At 42.8% G+C, this 23,850-nt stretch overlaps 1 protein-coding gene across 6 annotated transcripts in view; it reads right to left on the bottom strand.

The window, feature by feature from the left end:
- The window catches only part of ATM (ATM serine/threonine kinase), a 108,896-nt gene extending 85,046 nt beyond the window's left edge, over positions 1-23,850 (bottom strand). For 3 of the 6 annotated variants that reach the window (XR_014788976.1, XR_014788977.1, XM_084842720.1), the window contains exons 1-11: positions 23,649-23,850; positions 16,034-16,137; positions 15,745-15,857; positions 11,120-11,265; positions 5,884-6,048; positions 4,272-4,437; positions 2,761-2,999; positions 2,271-2,434; positions 1,731-1,900; positions 1,276-1,647; positions 150-344 (exon numbers count right to left, since the gene is read on the bottom strand). Coding sequence is in view for 4 of the 6 variants with exons in the window: in XM_084842720.1 (XP_084698846.1) it covers positions 150-344; positions 1,276-1,647; positions 1,731-1,900; positions 2,271-2,434; positions 2,761-2,999; positions 4,272-4,437; positions 5,884-6,048; positions 11,120-11,265; positions 15,745-15,857; positions 16,034-16,105 (1,802 nt within the window). In the remaining 2 variants the exon portion in view is untranslated. Of the gene's footprint in view, positions 1-149; positions 345-1,275; positions 1,648-1,730; positions 1,901-2,270; positions 2,435-2,760; positions 3,000-4,271; positions 4,438-5,883; positions 6,049-11,119; positions 11,266-15,744; positions 15,858-16,033; positions 16,138-22,098; positions 22,185-23,648 lie in introns of those variants that run through there. The other 3 variants (XM_084842721.1, XM_084842722.1, XM_084842723.1) reach the window with 3 other exon arrangements.

Here is a 23,850-nt window from a genome sequence, read left to right as displayed (position 1 = left end):
ATTTGGAGCCTAATCCATCCTGAAGTTTTGGGCAAGTCTTATTTATTTACAAAACCAAGCTGGTCAAACAAAGCTTAATATTAGAAAAGTTTTATTTTTCTCTGATGAAAAACTAATTGTTCAGGTTGCTTTATTTCTCAAGTTATTACCTGCACAGAATAGGAGGCAACTCCATACTGTCTCCCATATCTTCCTCCACATGGCAGAACAGAAGCCACTTCATAATAGTCTCTTTTAGTGTATAAGCTGTACTTCCTTCCCAATTATTTTGTACTGTCCCAGTTTTCAAAGATTCTGGCACTTCCGAAGTCATCATTGCTAATGCCAAGCACTGTGCTGCAGATCTACAAAGTATCATTTGTACAAGTTTTTCTTTAAATGTGCAAAAATTAAAAGTGACTTCAGGAAAAAGTAAGACTTATGATGACTTGTTCTTATCTAAAACTGTTTTACATGTAAACAACAGCTCTTGCTGCTAAGCTACAAATGCCTCCCAAAACAACTTCTATCAAAAGTATTTATTTATTTATTACATTTCTAATCTGCCCAGTAACTAATATTCTAATAGTTACAGAACTTTAACTAACATGTCACACAAACATAAGTTTGGTTTCAGAAAGAAATGGTGGCACAAGTGTAGATGGTGACTTTCCTGCCCCTGCCCCTCTTTCCCAGTAGCCCAACAAAAAACCCTTCCCAAGGGATTAGGGACCCTGCTAAATGGGGTGAACTGTGGCACAGGGATCACCAGAAATTGGATGGAGACACCTTCTTTTAGCAGGAGCTTAATGCTTCTAATCCCCCACTTCCCCTCAACCTCCCTCATCACAGCCCAGGCCATTCAGCAGGGTCCCCTGACCCTCAGGAGAGGCTTCTCAGGGGGCGACGGGGAGGGGGATAGGAAAGTTACCTTCCATCCCCCTTCTTCCACTTGTCTTTCTCTGGATCCAACCCATAGTAGATTAACAGCACAAACCTATACATGTCTACTCAGATGTAAGTGCCATTGAGTTCAAAGGGGCTTACTCCCAGGTAAGTGTGCAGAGGATTGCAACCCCATTTAGCTACATAAATTATAAAACATCCAAAAGACACGAACAGAGTTCTCAACAGTTGAGAGTGTTCTTACATTAGTTACACAAAGCAAATAAAAATAAAACACAACAATAGTTTGATACGTACAAGTTTTGGATAGCATTACCTGGATGTGCATAAGTTGTAACACACTTTTATTAATGCAGTAGAAACAGCTGATTAAAAACAGTTCCACATTACCTTGAAGGCTTGCATGCAGATCCAGAAAATATCTTCCAAATGTCTCTCTCCATTGTTATTAAATTTCCTTGAATCATGACTCCTAGCAACCCAAAGCTTTCCACTTCAGTTTGTTGAAGACTTAGGCTACGAACAGCAAGAGACCAAATTTTTGACCATGTTCGCTGCAGCTCTAATGTCTGTGTGAGATTCAGATCCTTTTTTTGGTTTTGACACAAGGCAACCTCTTTAAGGCACCTTAACACATAAGGTGTCCGTTCTCCTTGACGCTGCTGAGGTAGTAGCTGGTAAAGTATACTAAGTAAGTGGGGTAGCTCACTATGAGAAAGGCACATAGGGTACTTTGATATTAATCTGGTTGTAATCTGCAGCCTATGGAAAAACATAAAGGATTATTAAAAGTCTGCGAAAAATTGCACTTTTCAGTGAGAAACTAGAATGAAATAATTTTTTACCAAGGTATGACATCGAAGTTATTCTGTGATCTTTGCAGGTTGTCCCGAATCACTTCCCAACCAAATTCAATTCTCCTACGTTTGGAAGGTCCTTCTCCATCTCCACACTCTCTCTGTGTAACAGCATATGACTGAGTTATCTCCAGGACTTTGGTGTCTTCAGTAAAGACCTTAATAAACACACAAAAAATAAAATTGAGCTAAAGATGCATATTATAGTATAACATTATTACATTAAAAGATGTATTAAGTAAGAATGGATTAAGACCAAATCACTGTAGTTCCAAGCTTGAATTGCAGGACCAAAAAGATGGAGAGAAAGCAAATGTACAGAAGCTTCCTATTCACTTGACAGTGTTGGGGTGGTGCCCAACTGTGCATGCACACAAAATGCGGGGAGGGGAGAAATAGGGCCCTATTAGGCCCTATGGGGATCCCATCATGCTGAAGCCCTGTACCCATATGGAAAAGGATTGGTTTACATTCAAAACAGCAAACATGTTTACATCCAAAACAGCAAATGAAAGCGTAAGAGTTTACCTGATGACAAATATCAGCCATTAACTCAACCAGATTCTCCTTCACAGCAATACTGCGTGAACCTGAAGAATACTTTCCCCTGCTGCCAATGAGAGTTATCTCATTAGCTAACAGATCATACAGGTTGTACAAAATACTTTGCCATTTTGCTGAGCCACATATTCCTGTTTACAAAAGAATAAGAAAATTTAGTTTTCATGTAACTTATTACATGCTTTGCAAAAGTTCTTCAGCAATTAGGGATGCATATTTGTCTAATATAGTAATTCAAAAAGTAACAGTTAAAGCAAATATCTGAACGTACAAACAAGAAATGACACTATGAAAAATTGTGATGACATACTCATCAGTTAAGAGAGATCTGGGATGTTCCTGAATACTTCTAACACAAGCATTCACAACTCATGTCACCCCTCAAGGGAGCCTACTATCCCTGAAATATCTCTTCATAACTGAGCATGAGAGACCTCATGAGAGACCATGTGCTTACCACTTTCTTCAGTTTTAGCTCCATTTGGATGATGAACATGAACCTGAAGTTGAACTAGTTGAATTATCTGCTCCTTCAGGGAATCATTTGGTCTATACTGAGCCCATATGTAAAGCACACTTGGTAGAATTTCCTCTCCTAGCTTACAAACCCGCATACGGTAATTCACCGCAAATAATCTGATAAATTCATTCATGGCTGCAAAAATATGATTGAAGCCTGCAGGGTTTCTTTCTTGCCTGCAATACAAATATGGCATATTTTAGTAGACATTTATATAATCACTAATTATAGCTCTATAATTAATAAGGACTGGGTGTGGAGACCCAAGTTATTTTATTTATTTCATTTATATTCCGCCATTTCTCCAAGGAGTTCAAGGCAGTGTACATTGTTCTCTCCTATCCCGATTTTGGAAATTATCATCAGAAGGCAAGACTGCATATTTGCCATGAGACAAGAGAAAGCTGTACTAGCTTTAAGAGAGGGCAGTTATGGGACATAGTAAGTGACAGGTTGACCATTTTAGGTATCTAGATGTCAGTCATAAGGCCAACTTTTATTGTCATACAGAAGGGAAAAGCTAGTAGGTTAAGATTATGGAACTGACTACCAAGGTAGATATATTCAAGGCTTATAGGAATGTACAGAAACTGCAGGAGATGGTGAATGCTGGCTTAAGGAAAAACATTTTATAAGCCTTGTATCTTGATTCAAAAGCAAAAATTTTATAAGCTTTGTATCTTGATTCAAAAGCAAACACTTTTGAATCAAGAAGGCTAAATATTTTTCAACAATTCAAGCCCCCTTCTTGTGTTACCTATGTGGAGAAAGGGTAGCAGGACTATGCTTCTGGCCTGGCCCCCAAGATCGCATGGCCTCCTCTGGCTCTCCCCTGAGAGCCACGCATTAGGCATGAATGGTTGCAGGGGAAAAGCCTATATGTGTAAATCTCTGTGCATATAGGCTTCCCCAGGACCTGGATCTCTGAGCCTAACATGTGACATCAGGGGAAGCTGCGTGACCTTGTTAACAGGGTCAGCGGTGTACTCCTGCTTCCCCTTGACTGCCCTTGTCATGGGGCACTCCTTCAAGGGAGTCTGCAGGATTATCGGACTCCAAGGTGATATGGCTTCTCCAGGAAAGGAATTGATAATATAGAAAATTATAATGGTATATATGAGATTCAGATGGTCAGAAATGTCTTAATAGTGGGTGAATAATAAAGCAAACCACAAACAATATTTTACTGGGTAAAAAGAATACAGATAATGGATTCTGAAATTTATTTTTTTATTCTGAAATGGTTTCCAAATACTTACAAGTAATTACAACATTTTAATGTTTCAGAACAAAATATAGAAAAGATTTAAATTAGTTCAATAGGTGTGAAAAAACGCAACAGAGCTTAAAATACATCAGATGAATGGAGGTTTAAGCTTAGAAGATCAAGTATGCATTGCAAGTCATATCCTTAAATTCAAATTTGATAACCAAAAGATGACATTTACCTTGCACACTGCATAACTTTTGAGAAGAAGTTAAAAATATTGGAATTTAACCCATCAGTTTGGAAACACAGTCCTCTGGTGAGTGTATAAATTATTCTAGCCACCAAAACTCTGTTAATATCTCTGGAAGGGTTGAGAAATAATTTGAAGTACAGGTTTTGGAGATCTAGAGGAAGAAACCAAATTCAAATTACATGACCAAGTCACAGAAGGATGTGTGTTTTACTAACTCAAACACAACTAAATATTTCTCATCCTTTCAGCTGCTCATTCCTATATGCTCTCCAAAACTGGCCTACAGTTTACACAATGCAGTAGAGCATTATTACGGTTGGACCAGCAAGTGATAAACCCTAACACTATTAGCCATACTAAACTGGAAGCACTCTGGTGGGGTCATTAAAAATATCACACAATAGAAAAGGATCTCCTGTATTTCTCAGTGCTCATCAGACTGTACCTCTACCCACCAGCTTCTTCCATTTTCTCTCAGCAACGTGCCACACTTTAAGCAGCAAGCACAACTGCTACAAGTACACAAGTGTTTTCCTCAACCAACACAAATTTTGGAGGACAGTCATGAGACTTATTTTCAAGAGATGCAATATCCCCAATTAGGCCAGGATTCCCAGTAGTGTTTACACTGATGTTTAGAGATCCATGTATGATATCCACACTTTAATATTTTCTGCAGCAAACATATAATTGTATACAAAGCAATCATGTTTGCTGCAAAAAGTCTTGAGTTACTCTCGACTGCCATTATGGAAAAATTCAGAGCAGAGTATGTGTCCAAGTAATAAAATACTGTGAATCTAGAAAGTCTAACTATGATGCATTTATGAAGGCTGAATGAGCTCACATTTTATATAAAACTATAACAACCAGTGAATTATCAGTAATGCAGTTCACATATACTACCTCCCTTTCAGATAACTACCTCCCTTTCAGTTACAGGCTGGGGAGACTCTTAAATACTCATGGCCTTATTTGTTTCAACTAAGGAGGAACAGCCCAGGTTAGTACTTGGATGGGAGACTGCCTGGGAATCAGGCTTCCTGCATTGAGCAGAGGGGTGGACTCGATGGTCTTGTAGGCCCCTTCCAACCCTATGATTCTATCTTTCCCTCTGTATACATGGGGCTCTCGATCACCCTGTTCAACAAGAAAATATTGTTCACATTATGAAACTGTTCATTTGTAATTGTATACTATATAGACGCCTATGAAAAACCCATGATATTTCTTACATTAATATTAAATAAATCAAATCAAGCAAGGATTTCAGAAAAGCTGAAAACTGAGCTGAAAAGCAGTACTATTCAATGATACAGGAAAAGATCAAGAAGAGAAAAACACAGGTACTCTATAACTGATATTAAATATATATAGAAACACACCAAAGAAAATAATGGTGCAATTCTTTACATGTCTACTCAGAAGTTAGCCCCATTCAGTGAGACTTACTTCCAAGTAAATGTGTAAATGAATGCAGTTCAAACAGCACTCAACCTTACTCAGAAGCAAGGCTTTCTAAGTTCAGTGGGACTTGGTTTCAAACAAGCGTTCAGAGGACTGCAGTCTCAAAGAGATAGGACTGACATCTACTAACCTGACCACTGCTGCGAAGGTATTTCACACCAGTATTTCCTCACTGCAAGAATATCCTTTAGCAATATGCTACTACAATCAGCTCCATAAATAGCACAACTTGATGGATCATTTACTGTATCCAAGATATACATCAGAAGCTCTTGAAATTTTAACCTGGGAGCTCCTGTGCAAAAGCAGAACATAAATGTGAGTTTTAAGCTGTGTATCATTCCAGAACAGAAATATGTTTTTAAATCTGTAATTTATAAATTGCAACATGACCCTAACTCATAATCTCAAAAGAATCACATTCTCCATGAATATACACAAGTCTTTCGGGGGGCGGTGGGACCTGAAATCACTTCCAAAGTCTTTGGTGTCAACCAGACATTTTCTTGTTATGTTTCACAATTTAATTGCTTGGGGGGGGGGGGGCTTTAAAAACCCAACGGGCTAGCTAGGCATTGTTTTTCGCCAAGGAGCAGTTCTTCCATTAAGTATGGCGGCTCTCCTTTGTTGGAACCGGATACTTTTGAGCCCTAATTCCTGTTTTATCAGCTCTCACTAGAGACCCTGGTCATTCTCCCCTATAGCTACCTCCATCAACAAACTTACAAAGCTTCTGGGACTATACAGTGTGCTTCAGCGGCCACAAGAATGTCCCCTACACAGTGCAATGTTTCCCCATCCCTGTGATGACATCCTGCTACTACAAAAGAGCAATCCACATGCTGCATTGTCTGCATCATTAAGAAGGGTGCAAAATGCACAGGAATTTTAAAGGAAGATCTCAAACTAGATTCTTGTCCATCAGCCTTCCTGCAAAAACATGTGGATTTTGTAGTCCAAATATAACAATCTTCATAAGCATATTCCCAGGAATATTCTTCTGCAGAGGAAAAAAACATAACAACAGAACATAGGAAGCTGCCTTAGACTGAGTCAGACCATTGGTCCATCTAAGTGAATATTGTCGACAATGACTAGCAACAACAGCTCTCCAGGATTTCAGGCAGGATTCTTTCCTAGTCCTACCTGGAGATGCCGGGGATCGAACCTGGGACATTCTGCATGCGAAGCATGTGCCCTACACTGAGCTTGTTGTTTATTTGGTCAGTCGCTTCCGACTCTTCGTGACTTCATGGACCAGCCCACACCAGAGCTTCCTGTTGGCCATCACCACCCCCAGCTCCCCTAAGGTCGAATCCGTCACCTCCAGAATATCATCCATCCATCTTGCCCTTGGTGAGCCCCTCTTCCTTTGGCCTTCCACTTTCCCTGGCATCATCATCTTCTCCAGGGTGTCCTATCTTCTCATTATGTGGCCAAAGTATTTCAGTTTTGCCTTTAATATCATTCCCTCAAGTGAGCAGTCTGACTTTATTTCCTGGAGTATGGACTGTTTGATCGTCTTGCAGTCCAAGGCACTCTCAGAACTTTCCTCCAGCACCACAGTTCAAAAGCGTCTATCTTCCTTCACCCAGCCTTCCTTATGGTACAGCACTCACAGCCATAGGTTATTAGAGGGAATACCATTGCTTTAACTATGCGGACCTTTGTTGTCAGTGTGATATCTCTGCTCTTAATTATTTTATCAAAAATTATCATTGCTCTCCTCCCAAGAAGTAAATGTCTTCTGATTTCCTGGCTGCAGTCAGCATCTGCAGTAATCTTTGCGCCGAGAAATCCAAAGTCTGTCACTGCCCCCACATTTTCTCCCTCTATTTGCCAGTTCTCAATCTAGCTGGTTGCCATAATCTTGGTTTTACACTGAGCTACATGTCCCCAAATCTTCTGTTGCCATTAATGTACCCTTTTCATTTAACGTCTTTATAAAATAAACTATATTTCTAAACTACCTATAATAGGCAAACACTTTACATAAAACAATTCTAAGGTCTGCAGGAATGCAATCTAAGATTATAATATTTATTAGAAAACAATGTTTCCCCTTCGTGGATCACTGCCTTGTTGTGGCGAAGGGGCTTGCGTAACTCAGTGAAGCCATAAGCTATGCCGTGCAGGGCCACCCAAGACGGACAGGTCATGGCGGAGAGTTCTGACAAAAAGTGTTCCACTGGAGAAGGAAATGGCAACCCACTCCAGTATTCTTGCCAAGAACACCACATGGAACGTATCACAAGGCTAAAAGAGATGACGCCGGAAGATGAGACCCTCAGGTCGGAAGGTGTCCAATATACTACTGGGGAAGAGCAGAGGGAATTTCCAAGTAGCGCCAGAAAGAGTGAAGCGGCTGGGCCAAACCCGAAAGGACACTCAGCTGTGGATGCGTCTGGTGGTGAAAAGAAAATCCGATGCTGTAAAAAACAATATTGTTTAGGAACCTGGAATGTCAGATCAATGAATCAAGGTAAGCTGGAGGTGGTCAAACATGAGATGGCAAGATTGAACATCGACATCTTGGGAATCAGCGAACTAAAATGGACAGGCATGGGCGAATTTAATTCAGGTGACCATCATATCTACTATTGTGGGCAAGAATCCCTTAGAAGAAATGGAGTAGCATTCATAGTCAACAAAAGGGTGGGAAAAGCAGTACTGGGGTACAATCTTAAAAATGATAGAATGATCTCAGTACGAATCCAAGGCAAACCATTCAGCATCACAATAATTCAAGTCTATGCCCCAGGCACTCATGCCGAAGAAGCTGAGGTTGATGGGTTCTATGAAGACCTACAACACCTTCTAGAACTAACACCAAACAAAGATGTCCTCTTCATCATAGGGGATTGGAATGCTAAAGTAGGAAGTCAAGAAATCACCTGGAAAACAGGCAGGCATGGCCTTGGTGCACAAAATGAAGCAGGACAAAAGCTAATAGAGTTTTGCCAAGAGAACACGCTGATCATAGCAAACACTCTTTTCCAACAGCACAAGAGACGACTCTACACATGGACATCACCAGATGGTCAATATCGAAATCAGATTGATTATGTCCTTTGCAGCCAAAGATGGAGAAGCTCTATACAGTCAGTCAAAACAAGACCTGGAGCTGACTGTGGCTCAGATCATGAGCTTCTTTTTGCAAAATTTCAGCTTAAATTGAAGAACATAGGGAAAACCACTAAACCGTTCAGGTATGACCTAAATCATATCCCTGATGAATATACAGTGGAGGTGAGGAATAGATTTAAGGGATTAGACCGGATAGAGTGCCTGAGGAACTATGGACGGAGGTCCGTAACATTGTTCAGGAGGCAGCAACTCAATCCATCCCAAAGAAAAAGAAATGCAAGAAAGCCAAGTGGCTGTCTGATGAGGCTTTACAAGTAGCTGAAGAAAGAAGGGAAGCGAGAAGCAAGGGAGAAAGGGGAAGATATATCCAAATGAATGCAGAGTTCCAGAGAATAGCAAGGAGAGACAAGAAGGCCTTCTTAAATGAACAATGCAAAGAAATCGAGGAAAACAACAGAATGGGAAAGACTAGAGATCTCTTCAAGAAAATTGGAGGTCTCAAGGGAACGTTTTGTGCAAAGACGGGCATGATAAAGGACAAAAAAGGCAGGGACCTAACAGAAGCAGATGAGATTAAGAAGAGGTGGCAAGAATACACAGAAGAACTATACAGGAAAGATCTGAATGTCCCTGATAGCCATGATAGTGCGGTCACTGAACTTGAGCCGGACATCCTAGAGAGTGAAGTCAAGTGGGCCTTAGGAAGCATTACTAACAACAAAGCTAGCGGAGATGACAGTATTCCAGCCGAGCTATTTAAAATCCTAAAAGATGATGCTGTTAAAGTGCTGCACTCAATATGCCAACACATTTGGAACACTCAACAATGGCCGCAAGACTGGAAAAGGTCAGTTTACATTCCAATTCCAAAGAAGGGCAACGCCAAAGAGTGTTCAAATTACCGCACAATTGCACTCATTTCACATGCCAGCAAGGTGATGCTCAAAATCCTACAAGCTAGGCTTCAGCAGTATGCGAACCGAGAACTACCGGAAGTACAAGCTGGGTTTCGAAGAGGCAGAGGAACTAGAGGTCAAATCGCCAACATTTGCTGCATCATGGAGAAAGCAAGAGAATTCCAGAAAAACATCTATTTCTGCTTCATTGACTACGCTAAAGCCTTTGATTGTGTGGATCACAACAAACTGTGGCAAATTCTGAAAGAGATGGGAGTACCAGACCACCTTACCCGTCTCCTGAGAAACCTGTACGAGGGTCAAGAAGCAACAGTAAGAACCAGACATGGAACAACCGAGTGGTTCAAAATTGGGAAAGGAGTACGACAAGGCTGCATATTGTCACCCTGCTTATTTAACTTATATGCAGAGTACATCATGAGAAATGCCGGGTTGGATGAATCAGAGGTCGGAATTAAGATTGCCGGGAGAATTATCAACAACCTCCGATATGCAGACGATACCACCCTAATGGCAGAAAGCGAAGAGGATCTAAAGAGCCTCTTGTTGAGGGTGAAAGAGGAGAGTGCAAAAGCTGGTTTGAAACTCAACATTAAAAAAACTAAGATCATGGCATCTGGCCCTATCACTTCCTGGCATATAGAAGGGGAAGAAATGGAAGCAGTGACAGATTTTACTTTCTTGGGCTCCAAGATCACCGCAGACGGTGACTGTAGCCATTAAATTAAAAGACGCTTGCTCCTTGGGAGGAAAGCTATGGCAAACCTAGACAGCATAGTCAGAAGCAGAGACATCACCTTGCCGACAAAGGTCCGTCTAATCAAAGCTATGGTTTTCCCAGTAGTAATGTATGGCTGTGAGAGCTGGACTATAAGGAAGGCTGAGCACCGAAGAATTGATGCTTTCGAACTGTGGTGCTGGAGAAGACTCTTACGAGTCCCCTGGACTGCAAGGAGGTCAAATCAATCAATCCTAAAGGAAATCAACCCTGAGTGCTCATTGGAAGGACAGATACTGAAGCTGAAGCTCAAATACTTTGGCCACCTAATGCGAAGAGAAAACTCTCTGGAAAAGACCCTGATGCTGGGAAAGACTGAAGGCAAAAGGAGAAGGGGACGGCAGAGGATGAGATGGCTAGATAGCATCACCGATGCAATGAATATGAACTTGAGCACGCTCCGGGAGAGAGCGCAGGACAGGAAGGCCTGGCGTGCTATGGTCCATGGGGTCACGAAGAGTCGGACACGACTAAACGACTGAACAACAGAAAACAATGTTTATTATATGGTAAAGTATATGAACTGAATCTCAGCAACAATCCTTTAAAACATTCCTAATTATATTTACACAAATGCCACTCACTTTTATTGGCACATCTGATGAAATATTTGACCAAACTGCTGATCTCTTGCATCTTTTTCTGTCTTGTTGCTTGAGTTGAGGCAGACACATTTGGCTTTGCTAACCTGGCACTTTCAGTTTCTTTCTTAATGTATTTCTGCAGAAACCTTCAAAGTTAATAATAAACACTCTCAATAGGCACATAAGTTCACAACAACCAACTCAGTCATACTTTTAGAGAGCAATCCAAACTCAGAGGAGACCATCTATCCACTGCAGGGTTCGGAGGGAGCGGTGAGGAACACATCTTCTCCATGCTCCAGCCACCCTGCTGTTGCAGCTAGACAGCCAGTTTCGGCTGTCTAGCTGTGGGACCTTGGAGTGCGCAGTGAGGTGGCCGAACGACACATAGGAAGTGCATACCAGCACTTCTGACCTTCCCAGCCCCAGGAATGTCCTATTTACCCTGCTCCACGCTGCTCTTCTGAGCGCGGAGCCGATTCACGCTGCCTATGAGGCAGTGCGGGAAGGGGTGGAGGGCAGTTCTCTGGGAACTGACCAATCCTATGGCTGTCTAGCCACTGACTAGCAGCCACAGGATTACGCCTTTACATAATCAAGTTTTAGTGCAAGCTTTTTTATGATACTGCCAGCTCCTTCTCCTTCATATGGACACACAGATGAAAAAACAGCCCTACAATTTGGTACTTGACTACACCTTGGGCAAAAACCAGTTGTCTCTGGACAGTCAACAGAAAACTGCACATGTTCTCAGTGCCATGACAGCACTGCACTACATTTTTCGGGCAATAGAAACACTGAACAACCCTATGGTTGTTGCTGTGCTCACTATTCTTAGCTAAGTTTCTGGCATGTAGGGGAAAGGAAAGCAGTGGGCAGGGTGGGGCAGATGGGAGAAATAGCAGCCACAGAGAATAGGAGAAGCCAAACCTGGATAAATGGATCAGGGGGTGGCCAGACACCCTCTGAATATCCACTTCCAAGGCTAAAATAATGAAATGTTACTTTCCGTCTGGGATTTGAACCACAAAAGCTAGTATAGCATAGTAGCTAAGAGACTGAACAATGAACCAGGAAGTCCTAGGTTTAAAATCTCTTCTGCCATATGAATTTCACATTTATTTATTTTAGACATTTAATGCCCTGCTCTTCAGCATAAGTTTATCAGAGTGGCTTCCAATACAAAAATAAGTCATAACAACAATTTCAGCGAAATAGCAGCGACCACAACAACCTAGCCAGATGAAATCCAAGTTAAAAACAGATATATAAAATGCCTGGGAAAATGAAAATGTTTTCTCATGGTGCAAAAAAGACAACAGACTCACTAGACAGCCTTAGGCAAGGCACTAGTTCTCACTCTAACGCCCCTCCTCAACTTGCGAAATGGGGAAAATGCTGGCCTTACAAATTTTTTTGTAAGGACTTCTGAGCCAATGTACGTAAAGTGCTTGAGAAACAACCCTATGCATGTTTAGACAGAAAAGTGTCCTACAACTCCCAGCATTGTAGGACCTTTTTCTGTCTAAACATGCACAGAGTTGCACCTTCTAAATGCCAAGTATTATTATCCAACCCCTTCATGGATCAGTGCCTTGTTGTGGTGAAGGGGCTTGCATAACTCAATGAAGCCATAAGCTATGCCATGCAGGGCCATGCAAGACCAACAGGTCATGGTGGAGAGTTCTGACAAAATGTGGTCCACGGGAGAAGGACATGGCAACCCACTCCAGTATTCTTGCCAAGAAAACCCCATGGAATGTATCACAAGGCTAAAAGATAAGACGCCGGAAAATGAGCCCCTCAGGTCGGAAGGTGTCCAATATACTACTGGGGAAGAGCAGAGGGAATTTCCAAGTAGCGCCAGAAAGAGTGAAGCGGCTGGGCCAAAGCCAAAACGACACTCAGCTGTGGATGTGTCTGGTGGTGAAAAGAAAGTCCGATGCTGTAAAGAACAATACTGTTTAGGAACCTGGAATGTAAGACCAATGAATCAAGGTAAGCTGGAGGTGGTCAAACATGAGATGGCAAGATTGAACATCGACATCTTGGGAATCAATGAACTAAAATGGACAGGCATGGGCGAATTTAATTTTGGGACTCAATGAACTAAAATGGACAGGCATGGGCGAATTTAATTCAGGTGACCATCATATCTACTACTGTGGGCAAGAATCCCTTAGAAGAAATGGAGTAGCACTCATAGTCAACAAAAGGGTGGGAAATGCAGTACTGGCGTACAATCTCAAAAACGATAGAATGATCTCAGTATGAATCCAAGGCAAACGATTCAACATCACAGTAATTCAAGTCTATGCCCCAGGCACTGATGCTGAAGAAGCTGAGGTTGATCGCTTCTTTGAAGACCTACAACACCTTCTAGAACTAACACCAAAAAAAGATGTCCTTTTCATCATAGGGGATTGGAATGCTAAAGTAGGAAGTCAAGAAATCACCGGGATAACAGGCAAGCATGGCACAAAATGAAGCAGGACAAAGGCTAATAGAGTTTTGCCAAGAGAACACGCTGATCATAGCAACCACTCTTTTCCAACAGCACAAGAGGCGACTCTACACATGGACATCACCAGATGGTCAATATCGACATCAGATTGATTATGTCCTTTGCAGCCAAAGATGGAGAAGCTCTATACAGTCAGAGTTCCAGAGAATAGCAAGGAGAGACAAGAAGGCCTTCTTAAATGAACAATGCAAAGAAATTGAGGAAAACAACAGAATGGGAAAGACTAGAGATCTCTTCAAGAAAATCAGAGATCTCAAGAGAACGTTTTGTGCAAAGATGGGCATGATAAAGGACAAAGAAGGCAGGAACCTGACAGAAGCAGATGAGATTAAGAAGAGGTGGAAAAAATACACAGAAGAACTATACAGGAAAGATCTGAATGTTCCTGATAGCCACGATAGTGCGCTCACTGAACTTGAGCCGGACATCCTAGAGAGTGAAGTCAAGTGGGCCTTAGGAAGCATTACTAACAACAAAGCTAGCGGAGATGACAGTATTCCAGCTGAGCTATGTAAGATCCTAAAAGATGATGCTGTTAAAGTGCTGCACTCAATATGCCAACACATTTGGAACACTCAACAGTGGCCACAAGACTGGAAAAGGTCAGTTTACATTCCAATTCCAAAGAAGGGCAATGCCAAAGAGTGTTCAAACTACCGCACAATTGCACTCATTTCACATGCCAGCAAGGTGATGCTCAAAATCCTACAAGCTAGGCTTCAGCAGTATGTGAACCAAGAACTACCGGAAGTACAAGTTGGGTTTCGAAGAGGCAGAGGAACTAGAGATCAAATCGCCAACATTCGCTGGATCATGGAGAAAGCAAGAGAATTCCAGAAAAACGTCTATTTCTGCTTCATTGACTATGCTAAAGCCTTTGATTGTGTGGATCACAACAAACTGTGGCAAATTCGTAAAGAGATGGGAGTACCAGACCACCTTACCTGTCTCCTGAGAAACCTGTACGAGGGTCAAGAAGCAATAGTAAGAACCGGACATGGAACAACCGATTGGTTCAAACTTGGGAAAGGAGTACAAAAAGGCTGTATATTGTGACCCTGCTTATTTAATTTATATGCAGAGTACATCATGAGAAACACTGGGTTGGATGAATCACAGGTCGGAATTAAGATTGCTAGGAAAATTATCAACAACCTCAGATTCGCGGACGACACCACCCTAATGGCAGAAAGCGAAGAGGATCTAAAGAGCCTCTTGTTGAGAGTGAAAGTGGACAGTACAAAAGCTGGTTTGAAACTCAACATTAAAAAAAACTAAGATCATGGCATCTGGCCCTATCACTTCCTGGCATATAGAAGGGGAAGAAATGGAAGCAGTGACAGATTTTACTTTCTTGGGCTCCAAGATCACGGCAGACAGTGACTGTAGCCATGAAATTAAAAGAGACTTGCTCCTTGGGAGGAAAGCTACGACACACCTAGACAGCATAGTAAGAAGTACAGACATCACCTTGCCGACAAAGGTTCGTATCATCAAAGCTATGGTTTTCCCAGTAGCAACATATGGCTGTGACAGCTGGACTATAAGGAAGGCTGAGCGCCGAAGAATTGATGCCTTCGAACTGTGGTGCTGGAGAAGACTCTTACGAGTCCCCTGGACTGCAAGGAGGTCAAATCAGTCCATCCTAAAGGAAATCAACCCTGAGTGCTCATTGGAAGGACAGATCCTGAAGCTGAAGCTCAAATATTTTGGCCACCTAATGTGAAAACTCCCTGGAAAAGACCCTGATGCTGGGAAAGACTGAAGGCAAAAGGAGAAGGGGATGGCAGAGGATGAGATGGCTAGATAGCATCACCGATGCAAAGAATATGAACTTGAGTACACTCCGGTAGAGAGCGGAGGACAGGAAGGGCTGGCGTGCTATGGTCCATGGGGTCACGAAGAGTCGAACACGACTAAACGACTGAACAACAACATTATCCAAGCTACAATGAAATTTATCTCAAAACATGAATGCTCCATCTTTCTCCAATAAAATTACATTTTTCTCAATAACTATTTAGGGCAAAATGGCACTTTGGAAATGACTATTTTGGCTGCCTGATACCTAGCAAAGTATAACACACAATAAATATTCTACCTGAACACAGTGTCCCAGTTCAGCTGTTTCCCATGTTTGGAATCAGAATTCCGATCCAGCTGCTGAATTGTTTCAGTATCACGGAGGAGACGCTTGAACTTTTCAATTTCCTTCTAAACAATTTAGTACAGAAAAAAAAGAATTGCTAAACATCTGATGAAATGGGCTGTAGTCCACAGAAGTGTATAGCATAATACATTTGTTAGTCTTTAAGGTGCTATAAAATTCTTTGTTACATCTCTCTAATGCCCTGTTATATAATATAAGAGCAGGGGGTTATGATGATTACCTTTCGTTCCGTGGCTTTGTCACTTTCAAGCTGACGGCAGCAAGCCAACAGGTCATGGAGTGCAAGATTCATGGCTCAGCTGTGAGTGCGTTTGCAGTATGGACCTAAGAATGGAAATACTGATGAGTTTCATAATAGAACACAAGAATCGCTTTGACAGCTCACACCAAAGTCAGTTTAATTCTGTATTCTATCTCCAACAGCAACCAGCCTCTGGGTGCCCACAATAAAAGTGTAATGACCTGCACCTCTAGTATGTCCCTAGCATATGGCATTCAGTGGTATGATGCCTCTGTACCTAGCCTTTCCATTTAGTGGTCATGGCTAATTAGCAAAAGGAGTAAATAGGTTCACTCCGGCCGCCAATCAGGGCCGTAATTCTAAATAGCAGGGATGAAGACTGCAATATAAAAAGACAACAGGTTCCTCAGCCATTTTCAGCTTTGCACATTAAGCAAAGGCTGTCTCAGCTGCCAAACTTGCCATTCCTCTCTTGGTTCAGAAAGGGTTCAACTTTTTAATAACCTATACATTTATGTACTTATCTCTCCATTAGTCACCCTATTAACTGTAAGAAGGAACCACTTTAAGTGCAAACCTATTCTGGAGATTGAGGGGTGGAAAGTTTCTAGAGGGCACCTGCCAATACGCATCATGCATAGGCGCTTTATGCTACAAACCTGAAGAATGTTTTCTTTCAGAACTCAACTTTGCAGAGGAAAAGTACATTTTTTTAAACACAATGAGGATGTTTCCAAACCAAACCCACTGCTGCAAAAGTATTACACCTGTTTTCACCCTAGGATGCTGGTTGATACCAATTGATCAATATTATGTTGCCAGAGCCAAAGCCAAAATGGAAAATGCAATGTAAAATGCAATTATAAGGTTTAACTCTCGCATGAAGAGTTGCATTGTCATTTTCAGTTAGTAGTTGTGACCATACACTGTTTCAGAGGTTTTGTTTTTATTTACCTATTTTACAATAGCTTATCAGCTCTCAGCTTTCATCCACAGACATTCAGAAGGAAAAGAAAAATAAATTCCTGATAGGTCTAATGTAAGTTTAGCTTTCTCATCACTTTTTTCTTATAGTTTGAGAAGTTTAAGAATATTTAGCTATCACTAACATGAAATAAAATTCTAAATAAAGCATAAGTCAATTTCAGTTACATGACTTTTTACTTGAAGTAGGTTTTCCTGGATCACTGCCTTGTTGTGGCGAAGGGGCTTGCGTAACTCAGTGAAGCCATAAGCTATGCCGTGCAGGGCCACCCAAGACGGACAGGTCATGGCAGAGAGTTCTGACAAAATGTGGTCCACTGGAGAAGGAAATGGCAACCCACTCCAGTATTCTTGCCAAGAAAACTACATGGAACGTATCACAAGGCTAAAAGATATGACGCCGGAAGATGAGCCCCTCAGGTCGGAAGGTGTCCAATATGCTACTGGGGAAGAGCAGAGGGTATTTCCAAGTAGCACCAGAAAGAGTGAAGCGGCTGGGCCAAACCCGAAAGGACACTCAGCTGTGGATGTGTCTGGTGGTGAAAAGAAAATCCGATGCTGTAAAGAACAATATTGTTTAGGAACCTGGAATGTCAGATCAATGAATCAAGGTAAGCTGGAGGTGGTCAAACATGAGATGGCAAGATTGAACATTGACATCTTGGGAATCAGCGAACTAAAATGGACAGGCATGGGCGAATTTAATTCAGGTGACCATCATATCTACTATTGTGGGCAAGAATCCCTTAGAAGAAATGGAGTAGCACTCATAGTCAACAAAAGGGTGGGAAAAGCAGTACTGGAGTACAATCTTAAAAATGATAGAATGATCTCAGTACGAATCCAAGGCAAACCATTCAACATCACAGTAATTCAAGTCTATGCCCCAACCACTGAGGCCAAAGAAGCTGAGGTTGATCGGATCTATGAAGACCTACAACACCTTCTAGAACTAACACCAAAAAAAGATGTCCTCTTCATCATAGGGGATTGGAATGCTAAAGTAGGAAGTCAAGAGATCACCGGGATAACAGGCAGGCATGGCCTTGGTGTACAAAATGAAGCAGGACAAAAGCTAATAGAGTTTTGCCAAGAGAACACGCTGATCATAGCAAACACTCTTTTCCAACAGCACAAGAGGCGACTCTACACATGGACGTCACCAGATGGTCAATATCGAAATCAGATTATGTCCTTTGCAGCCAAAGATGGAGAAGCTCCATACATTCAGTAAAAACAAGACCTGGAGCTGACTGTGGCTCAGATCATGAGCTGCTTCTTGCAAAATTTCGGCTTAAACTGAAGAACGTAGGGAAAACCACTAAACCGTTCAGGTATGACCTAAATCGTATCCCTGATGAATATACAGTGGAGGTGAGGAATAGATTTCAGGGATTAGACCTGATAGACAGAGTGCCTGAGGAACTATGGACGGAGGTCCGTAACATTGTTCAGGAGGCAGCAACGAAATCCGTCCCAAAGAAAAAGAAATGCAAGAAAGCCAAGTGGCTGTCTGATGAGGCTTTACAAGTAGCTCACGAAAGAAGGGAAGCGAAAAGCAAGGGAGAAAGGGGAAGATATACCCAACTGAATGCAGAGTTCCAGAGAATAGCAAGGAGAGACAAGAAGGCCTTCTTAAATGAACCATGCAAAGAAATCGAGGAAAACAACAGAATGGGAAAGACTAGAGATCTCTTCAAGAAAATTGGAGATCTCAAGGGAACGTTTTGTGCAAAGACGGGCATGATAAAGGACAAAGAAGGCAGGGACCTAACAGAAGCAGATGAGATTAAGAAGAGGTGGCAAGAATACACAGAAGAACGATACAGGAAAGATCTGAATGTCCCTGATAGCCATGATAGTGCGGTCACTGAACTTGAGCCGGACATCCTAGAGAGTGAAGTCAAGTGGGCCTTAGGAAGCATTACTAACAACAAAGCTAGCGGAGATGACAGTATTCCAGCCGAGCTATTTAAAATCCTAAAAGATGATGCTGTTAAAGTGCTGCACTCAATATGCCAACAAATCTGGAACACTCAACAGTGGCCACAAGACTGGAAAAGGTCAGTTTACATTCCAATTCCAAAGAAGGGCAACGCCAAAGAGTATTCAAACTACCGCACAATTGCGCTCATTTCACATGCCAGCAAGGTGATGCTCAAAATCCTACAAGCTAGGCTTCAGCAGTATGCGAACCGAGAACTACCGGAAGTACAAGCTGGGTTTAGAAGAGGCAGAGGAACTAGAGATCAAATCGCCAATATTCGCTGCATCATGGAGAAAGCAAGAGAATTCCAGAAAAACGTCTATTTCTGCTTCATTGACTATGCTAAAGCCTTTGATTGTGTGGATCACAACAAACTGTGGCAAATTCTTAAAGTGATGGGAGTACCAGACCACCTTACCTGTCTCCTGAGAAACCTGTACGAGGGTCAAGAAGCAACAGTAAGAACCAGACATGGAACAACCGAGTGGTTCAAAATTGGGAAAGGAGTACGACAAGGCTGCATATTGTCACCCTGCTTATTTAACTTATATGCAGAGTACATCATGAGAAATGCCGGGTTAGATGAATCAGAGGTCGGAATTAAGATTGCTGGGAGAATTATCAACAACCTCCGATATGCAGACGATACCACCCTAATGGCAGAAAGCGAAGAGGATCTCAAGAGCCTCTTGTTGAGGGTGAAAGAGGAGAGTGCAAAAGCTGGTTTGAAACTCAACATTAAAAAAACTAAGTTCATGGCATCTGGCCCTATCACTTCCTGGCATATAGAAGGGGAAGAAATGGAAGCAGTGACAGATTTTACTTTCTTGGGCTCCAAGATCACCGCAGATGGTGACTGTAGCCATGAAATTAAAAGACGCTTGCTCCTTGGGAGGAAAGCTATGGCAAACCTAGACAGCATAGTAAGAAGCAGAGACATCACCTTGCCGACAAAGGTCCGTCTAATCAAAGCTATGGTTTTCCCAGTAGTAATGTATGGCTGTGAGAGCTGGACTATAAGGAAGGCTGAGCACCAAAGAATTGATGCTTTCGAACTGTGGTGCTGGAGAAGACTCTTACGAGTCCCCTGGACTGCAAGGAGGTCAAATCAGTCCATCCTAAAGGAAATCAACCCTGAGTGCTCATTGGAAGGACAGATACTGAAGCTGAAGCTCCAATATTTTGGCCACCTAATGCGAAGAGAAAACTCCCTGGAAAAGACCCTGATGCTGGGAAAGACTGAAGGCAAAAGGAGAAGGGGACAGCAGAGGATGAGATGGCTAGATAGCATCACGGATGCAATGAATATGAACTTGAGCACGCTCCGGGAGAGAGTGCAGGACAGGAAGGCCTGGCGTGCTATGGTCCATGGGGTCACGAAGAGTCGGACATGACTGAACGACTGAACAACAACATGGTTTTCCTGTAATGTAAACAAGACCAAAAGCTAAACTATTTAGAAGTCCAACAAGTAAAAATATAAATATTCCAAGCCAAAACCTAGCACTCATTTGCAAAATCATATTTTACATAGAAAATAAAAGCATGGCATCAGATTTGTAGTTATTATTCCAATAATCAGAAGCTGCATTAATAGTTACGCAATAGACAGTTTGTAACTGAAATAAAAGGCTGGGTTCATATGACACGCTAATCTACCATGGGTAATTCCCGAACATGAACTATGGTGGGTTAGCATGTCATGTGGGGAGCGTTTTCCCCGCCCACAATCAGTAAGTTACCCATCCTCATTACCCATCCTCTGCAGAGTGGGTATGGGGCCTGGGGTGGCTTACCCTGTCATCTGTCAGGCACTCCTTGGATAAATTCAGGCACTCTGTGGATAAATCCCCACGACCATAGAGATGACCACTTAGAACACCCAGAATCTCTTGCGACACTCTAGCCTGTGTGGCTGAACTCAATGGTCACGGTCGTGTAGCAATGGGTGGAGTGGCCAGAGCAACCCTGTTCCCACCATAGTAGCCACTCGGATATGTAGCCTTAACAGCAGGAGGACAATGACGAAACCATGGAGCGGGAATGGGTAAGGGAACCACGCTGCCCTGCTTGGTTCCATGGTTGTGTGTGGGGCACATTTGTCCTGGTTTCCCTACCCCACCCCACAAAGTGGTTCCACTACCCACCCTCGCCCCATGATCGTGTGAACATGCTCAAAGCTTGCTTGCAAACCACATCCTGAGTAGCAGAAACTGACTTTTGCTTCAAATGGGCTTGCTGTATTTAGTTGGTGGTGAGGGGAAAATGGATTCTGCACATCCACCACCCCATTTCTTTAGCTCTGACACTGAAAACAGATTCCAGGGCTAAATTATCACTGAAATGAACTCCAGGTCAAAGCCCCAAAATTTGAGACAATTTTGATTAACAGCTTTTTGCTCTTACATGTTATACTAAAGAAGGTGATGCCATAAAATATTCAAGATGAGTTCATACCACATTCATTTAATGACTGCTGGAACATCAAGTTCTTTCTTCCTTGCTGCCCCATATGCTTGAAACTGCCTCCCATAATAATACCAGTATGATGCCACTATTCCAATCCCTCCTCAAACCCATCTTCTTGGTAAAGCCTTTGGCACAACTTCCTAGTTCCTATGCCCTACCACAGGAGTGAGGAACCTGTGGTCAGATGTTTTGGGACTCCAATTCGTATCAGAACTGACAGTACAACCAAAGGCCAGGGATTATAAGACTTGTAGTTCAACTCATCTGGAGGGCCACATGTTCCTCACCCCTCCACTTTCTTCCCCTTATTCTGTTGTCTCCCATGCCAAATTTTAGATTCCAAGCTCCTCACGACAGAGGCCAGTCTTCTTTTACTCTGTGAAGTACCATGTACTTTGGACAGGAAGTCATCTAATGAAACTAATTAGTAGGAGATTCAGGACAGATAAAAATAGTTCTTCACACAGCAGATAGCTAAACTACAAAATTTGCTTCCCCAAGATGTAGTAATGGCCATCAACTTGGAAGGCTTTAAAAGGAGATTAGACAAATTCATGGAGGATAAGGCTATCGATAGCTGCTAGTCATGATAGCTATGTATTACCTCCAGTATCAGAAGCAGTATGACTCTGTATACCAGTTGCTTGGGAATACAAGTGGGAGGTGCTATTGCATTCATGTCCTGTTGCAGGCATCCCATAGACATCTGGTTGGCCACCGTGCAAACACAATGCTGGATTAGATAGGCCTTTGGACCGATTCAATACTGTTCCTCTTATGTTCTTATGCACACTAATGGCACCATATTAATAATAAGTGATAATACATTTCATGTGTGGTAGACTTCAGAGCACAACAGAAAATGCTTACTATTGCCTCATCTAGCTATGGGCCATTTAATTATGAGACATTTATATATAACCATTCTTTTTATTTATATAGTCACTATTTATTTATATAATCCTTATTAAATGGGGTTTTTTTCTTATTAAAAGGGAATTAGACACACTCATGAAGAATAAGGCTATCAATGGCTACTAGTTTTGATGGCTATGTGCTACCTTCAGTATCTCTGCCAGCATGCTCAGAAGGGCATATACCAGAGCCATGCTGGATCAGACCAAGGGTCCATCTAGTTCAGCATTCTGTTCACAGTGACCAACCAGCTGTCGACCAGGAACCCACAAGCACAGCATGAGCGCAACAGAACCCTCCCACCCTTGTTCCCCAGCAACTGGTGTACATAGGCTCACTGCCTCTGGTGCTGGAGGTAGCACATAACCATCAAGACTAGCTGCCTTTGATAGCCTTTTCCTGCAGAAGGGTGCTGCTGTCCTCATGTCCTATTGTGGGTTTCCAACAGGCAGCTGGCTGGCCACTGTAAGAACAGCTACTACAAAATAATGCAGTAAGATCTTTTTATCCCTGAAGAAAATGAGATGCTATCATATGTTAGGCATACCACACCGTACAGTACATTTTCTGCTTTGTGCATCATTCTTAGGCTTCATCTCATTTATTTATTTTTTGTTTCTTGTCCTTTCACTGCTGCCCTTCTTTTTCCAATCTACAGTTGGACAGGGGTGCGAACCAATCCTTACGCTGTAATCCTTACACTGTAACCCTATACATGTCTACTTCAAAGTAAGCCCCAAAGAGTTCAATAAACCCTGCTCTCAGCAGCCTTACTTGGATGTATGTCCCACTGAACTCAGTGGGGCTTGTTTCGAAGGAGGATGTTTTGTCTTCAAGTTGCTACAGCACTAAAAAAAATCTAAAAAAATCGCCTGTGTTTTGAACGGTGATGTGGCAACTCTATTTAGCTGTGCGCACCCCCGAGGCCCCAGTATGCGTACGCTGGCGAACCCGCCGCCCCCTTCAGCACTGAACTTGATCACAGCTGTTGCTCTGGGGGGGTCATGTCCTGGCGGGTTACGTCCCAAGGGCCGGGGGGCCGCCTCCCCCGCACCCAACTCTCCTCAGGGGACAGGTTTGGAAGACAGGCAGGCATCCTGGCTGAGGGATGGAGACAGGGCAGGAGGCGAGCGTGAGGGAGAGGCAAAGGAGGGGGAGCTGAGGTGAGGCATTACAGCGAGGGCGGGAAGAGACGGTTAAGCTGAGGAGCGAGGCTCGCGCCGGGGGGGACGAGCGGACCTGAAAGACACCGGCGAGGCTACCGACTCGCGTGCCGCCAAAGACTCACGCCATCCCTCCGCCCGACGTCAGCCGCGCACGCGCCCCTCGCTCTCCCGCCAAACGGTTTCAACGGACGCTACCCAGAGCGCGAGAGAGAAAAGGAAAGCGGCCCAGCCGGGCGAGAGGACGGGTTACTCCACGCCCCGCCCCCACCGGAAGC

Source organism: Heloderma suspectum, chromosome 3, assembly GCF_057233095.1.
Source record: "Heloderma suspectum isolate Gila_16-S chromosome 3, 16-S_ref, whole genome shotgun sequence".
In the NCBI taxonomy this organism is placed as follows: Eukaryota; Metazoa; Chordata; class Lepidosauria; order Squamata; family Helodermatidae; genus Heloderma; species Heloderma suspectum.
The sequence above is the reverse complement of the archived record's forward strand: the minus strand, read 5'-3'. Positions and strand labels throughout refer to the sequence as shown.